This window comes from Gymnoscopelus microlampas, assembly GCF_963454915.1.
Source record: "Gymnoscopelus microlampas genome assembly, chromosome: 12".
Classification (NCBI taxonomy): Eukaryota; Metazoa; Chordata; class Actinopteri; order Myctophiformes; family Myctophidae; genus Gymnoscopelus; species Gymnoscopelus microlampas.
Window position 1 is genome coordinate 22,889,672 of NC_139949.1, and position 13,313 is coordinate 22,902,984.

The window sequence follows — 13,313 nt, forward strand, 5'->3', positions numbered from 1 at the left end:
ACAATGTGTCATTTCCTTCACAGAATAATGCATGCGTGCCAACCCCAAGACAGACAGCTAGTTTTGCTCATATTATAGGAGGATGAAGACATCTTTGACCTACTTGGATCTTCTTCCTCTGATGCTCAGACAAAAATGAAATTTCCTGTTTATGAATTAGATTTGTTTGCTTCAGACTAGATTGTTATTACAAAATGTAATGAACTGTCATCACAATATAACCTCAATGATATCAAAGCATCATCAGGAAACTAGACCCTTGTGAAATCACGTCAATGTCTTTTAATTCATGTTCAGGCATAATTGCTTATTTTACTGATGTTTGCATATCCTACATCATGCCTATTACAAACAAGTATGTCATCTAACATACGATTACCCCAGAGAGAGGGGCCAATGGCCAATTTATGTTGGCAAGTTACCTTCCAAGAGTCCTGCTTTTTGTGGAAAGTGTTTGGTAGAGAGAAAAAAATATAGAATTACAATGTATTTTACATTGTGTGTTCTAACATATAAAGTGTTTTTATGGTATAAAACCATCTATTGTTGTTTTCTACTTGTATGCATTTGTATGCAACAATGTTATACAAACTTACTGTTAATATGTACAAGCCAGACTTCAGTCAATTGTATCTGTTATTTTATTAGTATTCATTTATTTTGCCTGTGTACAGACAAGAAACTATTTGTTTGGTTTAAGCGGTTTTCTAAGTTGCATGTCGTGCCAATGCTTGCCCAGCAGGTGGTATCACATGAGAATAATGAAAGTGTGACACAAAATGTGACATTGTGGCATTTGGACTCGTTCCTCATCTGAGGTTCTCAGCTTAATACCCATGGACCAACAGTGCCGGTGACACGCGCACGCACGCACGCACGCGCACACACAGGGAGGCCATAGTTAATCTGGAAGAGGCACCAAATGTACTGTAAACAAACAACATAACTTCCAACCTCCCACAAAGGCATGGAGGGAAAGGGTGAGTTGAGAATATAGAGCTGAAAATCACACAATAAAAGGATTTTACAGTGCATGTGGGGGGTTGGGGTGGCTGCTGGCAAAGAACATGTAGTGAACGTGAACGTGCAGCGTGCTACACGACACGTAGAGATGAAACTAATGTACTGTAGGAGGAAGAGAGAGAAAACAAAAGCAGTCTAGGAAGTGAGCAGCAGACAAGGTCAGAGGTTGTGGCTGTGCTGGTTGAGAGGAGAGAGAGGTGTTGCACAGTGTGACAGCGCATTCAGCTCAATAGAAGGGGAAGTGAGGAGGAAAGAGGAAGCAAGTGAACTTAAAAGTCATTGAAAGACGTAGATGCATGGTTGAGTCGAGCTAGATTTGCCTCCAGGCAATCATATCGCGAACATGGGGTGAGTACAGCTGGCGATATATGGTACATATTTTTGTCTCTATACTGATAGCGTGCCAGGTATGCGTAGAAGCCTAGATTCATACTTCATAAATCAGGCAGATGACAGAAAAGAGGAGAAATAAGCACCTGTCATGATGAGCCAGCTATTATTCTAGTCTATTCATAAGTGTAATCAGTGGTGGTGCTGGTAAACCATTATTTCATGCATTTTTCATAAGAATTTGATTGTTTGTGAGGAATTTAATATATCTTCCATAACAGGAAAAAGCCTGTTGAAACATTATGTATCCTACTTATTGGTCTTGCATCCATTTCATGAATTGTTACGTATCTGGAACACTGAGTGGATGTTGAGTTCGTTGCAGTTGTCATTGCAGACAATGAAAATGCATCTGGTATTCATAATCAGTTGGTAGCCTAATACAGATACTGAGATCAGTGAGGCCACATCAGTGTGTGTGCGTGTGTGTGTGTGTGTGTGTGTGTGTGTGTGTGTGTGTGTGTGTGTGTGTGTGTGTGTGTGTGTGTGTGTGTGTGTGTGTGTGTGTGTGTGTGTGTGTGTGTGTGTGTGTGTGTGTGTGGGAAAGATTATTTCGGCTTCAGAACAGTTAGAATGTGTTTATTTTGACATCTGTTCTATGGCAACACTCACATACAGTCATATGAGATTATATCCAAGGTAAAAGTGTTTAGTTAGTCAGTTAGTATCACTACCTGGGACACTGAACCAGTCCATATTAGGCAGTGTGGTGGTAAACACAGGAAGTGGTCAGAGCCTGAGAAACTCTGGGGAGGAAGTAGAGATTTTACAAAGGCTTCATGTCTATAAATGTAACCCTTGTCTTACACTTGTCTGGTTGCCAAGACTACTACACTGTCACACTTATACACACATTTTCACTATGTACATTGTACATGTACACACATCATAATATGTTGCATATGTTGTCTTTATTTATCAATTGATTGAATACTTTATTAGTCAGAAATGTAAACAGCACAAGGTACATTTAGGCTATAAGGAAAACACAAAAAGGGACTTGTTTCAATTCCTATATTCAATTAATTATTACTAATACCTGCTGGGACCTGGGTAAATTCTCCTCCTCTCCTCTCCTCTCCTCTCCTCTCCTCACAGGGAGACCAGTATCTGCCAGGTGCGGGCTACAGTCATGATGTATGATGACACCAACAAGCGCTGGGTACCAGCAGGATCTGATGGCCCAGCCGTAATAAGTCGTATTCAGATATATCACAACCCTGCGACCAATACTTTTCGGGTGGTGGGCCGCAAAATGCAGGCCGATCAGCAGGTAGAGGCACACTGTTTAGTCGCTATCGGGCAGAAACCTTGTTGAAAACTTTTCATGAAATCGGGAAAAAAACTGTGTTCCAGTGTAGTTATCCTTTAGTTAGTCTCGCGTGGCCAGACTGTTGTCTCCCACAATTTTCAAATGTTTCCGGTCATACACTCTGGGACTCGGAAGCTCTGATCATGATTAGAATATAAACCGGATATGAAGCCTCCTCCCCACTTCCGTTTCGTCTTTACAGTCGCGCAAATTTATCCTAATATAAATACAAATCATCTAAGTATATTTAGCTTGCTGCTTAGCAGAAATAGGAATAAAATAATCAAATGTAAACATATTTTAAAATATATTTTCATGAACGGATTTCGGGAGTTGTAGTTCCAGACTCTATATAGCATTCAGAGATTGTGGAATAGTTGTCTGGCTACGTGAGACTATCCCTTAGTCACAATCTCTTGTTAATATGTTTCACTGGTTAAATATCTATAAAAACCCACATACAGATTTAAATACTTTCAGCCTGGCGTACATATTTTGGGCACATCATTACAGGAAAAGTAAAAAAAAAAAAATCATGAACACCAAAAATAGTCTATCTACATTTACAATCTACAAGCTCACAAACTATATGTAGTGTACTGTTCATGTGTGTGTGTGCGTGCGTGCGTGCGTGCATGCGTGCACGTGCGTGTGTGAGTGTGTGTGAAAATGCATACATTGTTTAGTAGTTCCGTGCATATGCACACAGCTTTGGTAGGTGAAACTCATCAACCAAGCAGCCATGATTCTCATTACAGTCACAACTGCACTCACTCTCAATTTTCCACTGTAGTCTGAAGACTCATCTGGTCATCAGAGTCAGACTCTACCTCACCCCCCCACCACTTCACTCTCCCTGGACCCCTTCTTGCCACCTTCTCTCTCGATTGATGCTAGCGACTGACCAAGATATGGCTACTATGCAGACATATCTTGGTCACTCATTCTCATTTTTTGTTTCTTAGGTTTGTTTTTCTTGACCCCAAATGTAAAAAATGTAATATAGCGTTTTAATTAGACAGATACCAGGTTCATTAATTCCCTGGCGTGGTTCATGGTTTAACTGGTATCGAGTTTTCTTGAGGTTCAAAGTGGGTTCTCAGCAAAAATTTGTTCATATAGCATCAAAATCATTTTAACCACTAAATCCATTTACTGGCTATTCACAAATAGCAGATCTACAAGCTCACAGCGCGTCACTTCGTGCTGCGCTGCGAGCTTGTACATCCGCTATTTTTGTGTTAACATCAATCTTCTCTTCTGGGGGTCCCTGGCAAAGCATTTTCAGATGGGGGTCCGCGGCCAAATACATATCAATTTGGGGGTCCTTGACCTGATGCTTCCACTGCTCTACACTGCTCTCTCTGCATGAAATTATTTAGCCTTGCTTATTGTAAATCGCTCTGGATAAGTGCGTCTGCTAAATACCTAAATTGTAAATCGTCTCAGTCTTTAGTAGTCTCAATAGTGCGAGGTAAGTGAACTCAAACCACATACTGTTTCACAAGCTAGTTTTGGTGAAGAAACAGCCTCGCATATTGCTTAACATAGTGTCAACTACTACAGTTATAGAGGCAGGTTCTATTCTAGATTAGTTCTAGATCTATGAGGCAGGTTTAAACATACCTTGTTGAAAGCAAATCCTTTGTGCTGAGCTTAGAGGGATAGTTCACCCCCAAAATTACTGATGATCGATGATCGATTAAAGTGGTTCCCAACCTTTTTTTTCTTATATCTGTGAAAAGCTGAGAACCCCTACAAATGTGTGCATGTACGCAAGCATACACAAGATTTTCAGACACGTTAACCACTTAGGCTTATTGTACGATGAACACAGAAAGTAGCTGAGTTGGCCTGTAGACCTGCTATTTTAGATTTTTTTTATCTTTTTGAAACATTTTCAAAGAATGTTTTTTTCTGTATGATAAGTTGGACTAATATACAGGCAAACAGTGGATGAAAGCAATTCATGATTTTGTACAGCATATTCAAAATCTTCTGCCAAACAGAAGATTGCCTGTGATCTTTGGGGCCCCCCTAAGGGTTCCCAACTCAAGGTTTGGGGTGGCTTTGGGGAAGTTCTTATTTAGATTTTATGTATTAGATATTTTTACAAATAATATAGTGCAGCAGGCCCACAGCATGTTGTTACCAAGCACATGTGGAAGTTAGTGGTTGTGTACTGTAGTCTGATGGCGTCATGACTAGTCTAGAACCATGACTAACTGCCAACTCTCACGTTTTAGTTGTTGAGGTTTTACTGTGTTTTCTTTGCTTCCTGTCTCCACCGACACAGTCCCTGCATCGTGCATTGTTTTTGGAACTCTCCCAGACAAATCTCAAGCTAAATGCTGGTGATGCATAAATAGATTTTCTTAATCTTAATCTGGTTCATATTTCAGTAAAGTGCAGTGTTCTGAGAGAAACGCTAACCAAAAATAAATAGCTGTACTTAAAGTAGGCTAACTGCACACTGGGCTCCTAATTGTCCTAAAATTAGTAGTGATAATTGCATACATAACATAGGTAGCCTACTGTTTCCCCCTTTTATTTTTTTAATCTTTTTAAAACCTCTTGCCCAATCGTTGACATGTTCTAAGGAATGTCACTTTTGGAGTGACGTTGTGAGGTTGTTTTACTTTTCTTCACTAATATTTCCAATACTCATAGCCAAAGACACCATCAATATCAAGAGAGGAGCACAGGGCCATTTTGTTACTTTTGACCAATAAACTCTCAGCCCCATCTAGTGGGCTTTTACTCATATTGCAGTCAGTTCAAACTATATTGTGACATGACACACACACACACGCACGCACGCACGCACGCACACACACACACACACACACACACACACACACACACACACACACACACACACACACACACACACACACACACACACACACACACACACACACACACACACACACACACACACACACACACACACACACACACACACACTGTCAAATGGAAATTCACAGCCTCCCTGCAACCTCTCAATTTTCTTTTTCTTGCTGTTTCTTCTTTTTTGCCAGGTGGTTATCAACTGTGCAATCATTAAAGGGCTGAAGTACAACCAAGCTACTCCAAACTTCCACCAGTGGCGGGACGCCAGACAGGTGTGGGGGCTGAACTTTGGCACCACTGATGATGCCACTTTGTTTGCCAACTCTATGACACATGCATTACAGGTTGTCAGTGGACCAGACTCGGGTAAGTACAGTACAAGTGAGCACTATACTTACCTATAGGTTTGGATTGGGTAGGGGCACTGAACATAAACATAGATGCAGGGGCGGACTTAGGGATCTGGAGGCCTTAGGCGAACCGTAGTATGAGGCCCCTGGCTCAGTGTCACTAACCCCGCCCTCAAGCCGGTTGCCTGGGGGTCCCCCCCCCCAGATTTTTTAAAAGAGAGTATCACTTAGATCAACTGATTATGAACCAGGGACCACCACCCTGACTGAGAATCAACCTGGGGACCACTTGTGTTGTGTTGGGAGTGGGTGTAAGGGCGTGGTGTGGGGGGGGGAAGCTTGAAATTAAATAATGACTGTTAAGGGCTTAATTCAATTAGTTAATTTGAAGCGAATTATTACTATTACTTTTATTATTTACTGAGATATGCTAGTGGTCCAGAGCTAAAAAAAAAGATTGAGAACAACTGATCTATTCCTTTCCCATGGTTGCCCTTATTCTGTTCTCTTAACCTTCCTTATTAAACGCATGTTAACTGATTCATTGCAACTGTATGAGCAAGCAGATTCATGCGATTGATTATCGGCACATTTCCTAATAATGGTGACTCAACCAGACAATTCTGGTACAGTTTCCCTTGAGATTCTAACTCCGATTTCTGTGGAAGTTCTTGACATCCGACTTCCCAGTAACTGATAACATTGATGCGTCAACTGATAACATTGATGCCATCATACTGTACATCATACTGTTTCTCAACTAGTGGACGATAAAATAAAATAAAATACAAATCTTCACTTTCCTACATTACTAAATGCATGGTCAGGGACCACATGCAATAGGCTACCTTCATGGGCCACCAGTGGTCCACAGACCACCAGTTGAAAACCCATGACTTTAGATACATGGAATGTATGTGTACACTGTTTGTGGGACTGGAGTTCAGTTTATCCAGACATAATATAAATAAAGCGACAGTAAAAGTGTAAAACATTCCCACTCTCTCATTGATGAGAGAGCGAGAGCGAGACAGAGTGTTAGAGAGAGAGAGAGAGACCATTCTCACCTTCCAACAAAAAACTATCATATACCCTACTGCCATGGCGAAACCCAAGGAAATATGTAAATTTACATTAAAGGCTGACTTCACCCATTTTCAACCTATCTTCATATAATTGGTCCTCACTAATGCTGATGATATATGGTACCATTTTTGTCTATCGGTCTGTCTCTCAGAGGAGGGCTGACAGTTCAGAAACCTGCCTACCAGTGAGCTAATAGAAACGGCAGGCGTTCTATTCCTGGAAGGTTAGCATGCTATAATAGAATAGAAGCCATTGTTCTCGTGTAAAAATACAAATAAAGATTGAAATCTTGTTTGAAAAAAAAATCCTGCCTAACGATGATGTCACTGGTAGACAGGTTTCTGAAGTGTCCACAGCCCTCCTATGAGACAGACCCAGTAGAATCTTTTTAAACCATTTTATCATGATTATTAGTGAGGACCAATTATATGAAGATAGGTCTAAAATGGGTCCAATAAATATCTCTCTATCTCTCACTTTCTCTGTGTCTTTCTTTCTCCATAACTTTATCTCTCGTCTCCACCCTTCAACTACACACACCCACCAGCAGTGCGCTTACAGTATTTCCTAGAATGTGCCGTGACGTTCTGGGCAGCTCGGCTTGCAATTGGCCGGTGGCCTATAGAATAGACAACTGCAGTCTGAACTGAGAAGGGCCACAAGTGAAGCTTATAAAATAAGCGGTCTTGTTGTGGCATTTTCACACAGGATTTTTGAGGGTTTAATTATATTTAAAAAATAATAATTTGGGAAAATCTCATAAGGCCCCCTGACTGTTTAGGCCCCAGGCGGTCCCCTAACCTTGCCTAGTGCAAAGACCGCCCCTGCATAGATTCATATAGGAGTATTTATTTATTTTAAGACTTGTGAAAAGTGGGTCTTAATCCACCATTTTAATGAAAACACTTTTGAAAGGGGTGCTTTCAAATGTTTCTCTACAAAAAGGGGGGCCTTTAAGAAAAAAGAGTATGTGTTTCATCATGATTGACTAATGACTTGCTCAAAGTCCATAAAATAAATGACTATTATATTGTGGCACAGAAGCCCTGAGATTGGAACCATTGACATTTTTGTCTAATGGGGGTGTTAAAGTAACTTTCATGACATTATATAATCTGGGAATTAGGGGTGCCTGCCTTGGTGGCACAGCCGGTTAGTGCAGGTGTTTGGACATATTATGTAGAGAATATAATAGCTCATAATGGCTTGACAACAGTCCCATTTAGCATCTGCTTTCCTACAGGTCAGTCGTCTCTTCCCCGTCCTAAGAGTGGACCCACTCCAGAGGAGATTGAACAACAGAGGAGGTATTTATACCTTTCATGTTCATTGGCCGCTATTGCCGTTCTAGATTCACTGGCCACAGTTTAACCACTTAAACCCCAGCATCCGTATTGTGGGGAAAGCTTTCCCTGAAAATAGCAGATCGACAAGCCCACAATGCGACGCAATTGTCGATCGGCTGTTTTCAACGAAAGCTTTCATCATTTTCATCTTTTTCAACTAAAGCTTTCCCCACAATAACAGAAAACAGAAAATACACGAGCATTGAGCCCTGAGGGACTCCGGTTACCGATATGGGGTTTTAAGTGGTTAAAATGTAATCGTCTCACACACAGACTAGAGCAACAGAGGCAAGAGGAACAGGAGCGGGAACGCCTGGAGAAGGAAAGACAGGCTGCTGCCGCCAGACAGGCCGCTGCTGCCCCCCCTCCTCCCCCTGCACCCGCTGCGCCTCCCAGCGGTCCCCCGCCACCACCGTGCCCACCTCCGCCCCCTGTCGGAGGACCCCCGCCCCCGGCACCTCCACCGCCTCCCATGGGAGGTGCGGGCCCGCCGGCCCCACCTCCGCCCCCGGCTGGAGGAGGGGGCGGTGGCGGAGGAGGGGGTGGGGGAGGAGGGCTTGGTGGAGCCGGAGGTCTGGCGTCGGCTTTGGCCGGGGCTAAACTGAAAAAAGTGGCCAAGGTAAGGGTCTCCATGAACTGTATTCTACATCAGTGGTTCCCAAACTGGGGGTCGTGACCCCCAGTGGTTGAGCACCACTGTTCTACATGACCAGCTGGAAATCAACTGTTGAAACGTAGTGGCTTTCATGCAATGTCTCTGTGTGTTTAGAGTGAAGGTGGAGCGCCAGCCCCAGCAGCTTCCTCTTCAGGTTCATCTGGAGGAGGAGGAGGAGGAGGAGGAGGAGGAGGCATGATGGGAGAGATGAGTGCCATCCTTGCCAGACGGTAACTTAACTGCTTAAGCCCTATTATATACATCCTAAGAAAAAGTTGGTGATCTTGCCTAGGGTGCCAGGATGGCCAGAAAGGAGCATTGCGAACCTAATTATGTAGGTGTGCAACTTAATCTGAATGATGCACTCTCTCTCTAAATAGTAAGGAAATATCGCTTCTTACCTTTTCTCTCCGTGCCTAAGTTGCCAAACCACGCCTAATTCTAAGACCAATGGGCGTTAAGTACATTAAATACAATGTGGGCGCGGGCCATGAAAATCAGTTGGAAACTAGCAATGACACCTGTGTTCCATTTTTGTGTCGCTTTGCAGCAGGTGCAAAATAGGGTTCAATACTAAACCTGGGGTTTTCAACTGGTAGTCCCTGATCTGCATTTAGAAAGATAAGAAAGTGAAGACTGTCTTTTATTTGTATTAAAACAAATTCCATTAGTTGATAAACAGTGCACTAAATTAACTGTTGACCTATGATGACACGTCAATGTTTTAATTTACTCTGAAGTTGGAGGTGAAGAAAGTCCACAGAAAAAGGGAGTTTGAATCTCAAGTAGAGGAAGTGTACCAGGTTTTCTGGTTGAGTCATCGTTAATTTAGGAAATATGAATGTGTGTGCTCGTGTGTGCTCGGTGCTCACACAATCAGTATATCAGTTAACATGAGTTTAATATGGAAGGTTGGATAAAGTAAGAGAACGGAATTAGGGTAACCTAAGAGAACGGAATTAGGGTAACCGTGAGATAAGAATAGATCAGTGGTTCTCTACCTTTTTTGAGCTCTGGACCACTAGCATATTTCAGTTGAATAATGACCGATAAATGAAACATATTTTAATGCATTTATTTCCATTTTAAAATATTTTCCCATGGACCACCTGCAGACCTAATTATACCATGGACCACTAGTAGTCCGTGTACTATTGGTTGAGAAACAGTATGATGCATAGACATGGGATGCATAACAAGTGTTACAAAAAAAAAAAAAACTAATCTTAGCCATATCCCAACCCAACCCAACACAACAGTGGTCCCCAGGTTGATTCTTAGACAGGGTGGTGGTCCCTGGTTCACAATCAGCTGAAAACCCTAGTGTACCTATGTGCACTGGAGCTGAGGCACAGTGTGTCTGAATGCTTGTGTTTGTCTCTCTTTTAAATAGAAAGAAGGCTTCAGATGCAGGGCCAAAGAAGGCGGAACCTAACAATGTAAGTCTCCTGTCAGTCACTTTCTGTTGATGCTCAAATCCATACAAATTGCCTGATGATGTTATACCGTGTACAGTTTAATAAGATCACAATCTGCATTCAAAAAGGAAATTTACAATGTGTCCTCATCTTCAGAGGGGTTACTTGCCCATACTCGAAGTTATCTCTACAGCAGCATGTCTTTGTGATCACAATATATGGCACATATACTATGTTAATACCAAAAACATCATCACGTCACAATGTAACCAATATGTCTACAGGATGTTTCTGAATCCAACACACCCAAGGAAAAGTGTGCCACCATGCCTAGGTAAGATTCAATTCCTATTATTGTATATACTGTAACTGTACAGTACGTAGTTGCAGCCGTACAATTATCTGTAGATATTTCAGTTAATTACAGAACATTTCAGCCATGCAATAAGATAATGCACAATAAACCATGCCCATGGAAATATGACATGGAATTGGTCAAGAACACTGGCTGTCTCGCAAACATTAGCCAATTTACTAGCATGATGCATTGTGAGCTTGTAGATTTTATTTATTTATTTATGTTCTACTTTTAAAATGTTCCCCTATAATGACATGCCCAAAATAGGGAAGCCAGAGTGAAAGTGGTTAATTTCGTTTCTGCATGTTTTGAAACAGACTCAAGAGCCCATCAATGAACCGAGGAGAAGTCAACCACAGTCCCACCTCCCCAGCTACGTCGAATACCACTTCTTCACCAGTGACCTGGTATACACTCCTTATCTTGTCACAAGCACAGGGCCTTCTGCTCTGTGGCTACACAATAAAATCGCCAGTGTCAATTAAATTCTGCGAGGTTTCAAATGTAACCGTATACATTTGTATACTCACAGAGTTACAAATGGATAAATGAACACTGAGGTTTTATACTGTATAATGCTGCCATGGTGTCAACCAGTGCAGTGAATAGTTCAATAACATAACTGCATTTAATTGAGTGCCTGCCGATGTGTTGCTACATTAGTGAACATTGTTTTGTGTCCTTTTGTAACAAGCCGTCCTTGACGTTCTTGACTTTGCTCCCATGCACAGTACAGCTTGTGCTATGTAGAGTAGGTACAGAATGCTCTTCTCCTGTTCGCTGTTGTTTAGCTGAGTACTCTGCTTAAGTATTAGTCAAATTCAATATTCCACACAGGAATAAAGTTGCACTCTAATCTAAAAGGATGTGAAGACGTCACTTATTTTTTCACACATGACATGTATTACCAATTTATTGTCTGGGCCGTGACTGCCCCAAAAATAAGTTGGTGTAAAGGAGGTTATGTGTGACATATTTTCATCCTTTTAAATTGAAATTGTCTGCTCCTCTGTCCCTCTCTATCGCTCAGGAGGAAACCCATGAGTAAGGCCCCGTCCTCAGATGGTGCAGGAAGTGACCGAGCTGACATGGAAAAATTCAAACAGGTTGGCTATCCACTTCTGCTTATAAGGCATATCACAACCCCAAAAGCATACTGGTATGCTGTGTTTTTCCATTGCATTATCTTATCTGTCTAATGACGTCTGTTTATTTGTGTGTTTTTGAAGGACATCCTTGAAGAAGTGAAAAAGGAGCTTCAAAAAGTGAAAGATGAAATCATCACAGGTGTGTTCCAAGGAGGATTATCACACTCCATATAAAGGCATTATTTTGAATCCCACATAAAGCAGTTATTACTGTTTCTCTCAGGACATTGGGGAATCAGAGTGGTCCATAATGACTGGGTCTGAAACATTTAAATGACTCTTCTCTGTTTCGTCTATTTCTCTTGGGAAAAAATACATCATAATAACCATTCATTGTCATTTACATGACTAAAGTATTATGTATTAAGTTATTAATTTAGTTTCCTCAGCGTTGTGTTAAGGATTTATAAATGTGTTATCATATAAAAATGAAGCAGCTGAACTGATGTGTCCTATGCATGTTATTCCTCACTGTCTTCCAGCATTTATTGAAGAACTGCAAAAGAGAGCTGTTGAGTAATCTACTTGCACAAAGTACATCCAGTCATCCAGCAATAGAAGACAAATAGATGGCAACATTCAAGATTCCAGAAAGACCCAAAAAACGTCTTCTTTTTTTTGGGTTTACCTCCAGTACCCTTGGCTGTTGGTAATTGCATATTGTACCATTTTCACATACTGTAGCCTAAATGTTTATTTTATTTTTATTTATCCTTTATTTAATCAGGTGAGTCCCATATTGAGATTGTAATCTCTTTTACAAGGGAACCCTGGCCAAGAAAGAAAACAAGCATGGTGTACAACATAAAATACAATACAAAGCAAAGCCAAAAACAGAAATTACACATTAATACTTATTTACACTTACTTATTACACATTAGTACAAACTCAAGTAAAACAGCTGCATATTCTGTAGATGGGTGATGGACGGTAGCAGTTGATGGCTTTATAAATACACACACACACACACACACACACACACACACACACACACACACACACACACACACACACACACACACACACACACACACACACACACACACACACACACACGTTTTTCTGACACGTTAACCACTTTTTTACCACATACAACGAATAGTGAAAATAGCTGATCTACAAGTCACATTGTGAGCTTGCAGATGTGCTAGTTTTGCTCCTTTAAAAAAACGTTTAAAAAATATTTTTTAGCTCTGTTATTAATGTGCTTCACATGGGAGCTAGCTATGCTTTTGTGCAACATGTTTAAAATGTTGGACTACCTCCAAACAGGGCATCCTGCCCCCTTGTGATCTTTGGCGCCCCCTCAAGGGGGGCCCGGACGCAGGTGGGAAACATTGCTGTATTATGATAATATCCAAATGTATGCTTCT

General features: G+C 41.3%; 1 protein-coding gene across 2 annotated transcripts; it reads left to right on the forward strand.

The window, feature by feature from the left end:
• Positions 1 to 1,207: 1,207 nt before the first annotated feature.
• On the forward strand, positions 1,208 to 12,996 carry LOC311058014 (vasodilator-stimulated phosphoprotein-like). Of its 2 annotated transcripts, none has more exons than XM_084075274.1 (12): positions 1,208 to 1,371; positions 2,512 to 2,686; positions 5,767 to 5,944; positions 8,258 to 8,321; positions 8,634 to 8,979; positions 9,130 to 9,245; positions 10,409 to 10,454; positions 10,718 to 10,767; positions 11,109 to 11,198; positions 11,822 to 11,897; positions 12,021 to 12,078; positions 12,422 to 12,996. In XM_084075274.1, the coding sequence occupies exons 1-12, from the start codon at positions 1,367 to 1,369 to the stop codon at positions 12,457 to 12,459; spliced, it is 1,242 nt and encodes a 413-aa protein (XP_083931400.1). In that variant the 5' UTR covers positions 1,208 to 1,366; the 3' UTR covers positions 12,460 to 12,996. The 2 variants fall into 2 exon arrangements, with proteins under 2 accessions (XP_083931400.1, XP_083931401.1); XM_084075275.1 differs by having other exon boundaries at positions 11,118 to 11,198.
• The last annotated feature ends 317 nt before the right edge of the window (positions 12,997 to 13,313 follow it).

Bases quoted from the DNA above. Each gene is read 5' to 3' on its own strand.
- LOC311058014 (XM_084075274.1), top strand. The intron at 2,687-5,766 runs GTAGAGGCACAC...CTTTTTTGCCAG, and splicing joins AAATGCAGGCCGATCAGCAG to GTGGTTATCAACTGTGCAAT. The intron at 8,980-9,129 runs GTAAGGGTCTCC...CTGTGTGTTTAG, and splicing joins AACTGAAAAAAGTGGCCAAG to AGTGAAGGTGGAGCGCCAGC.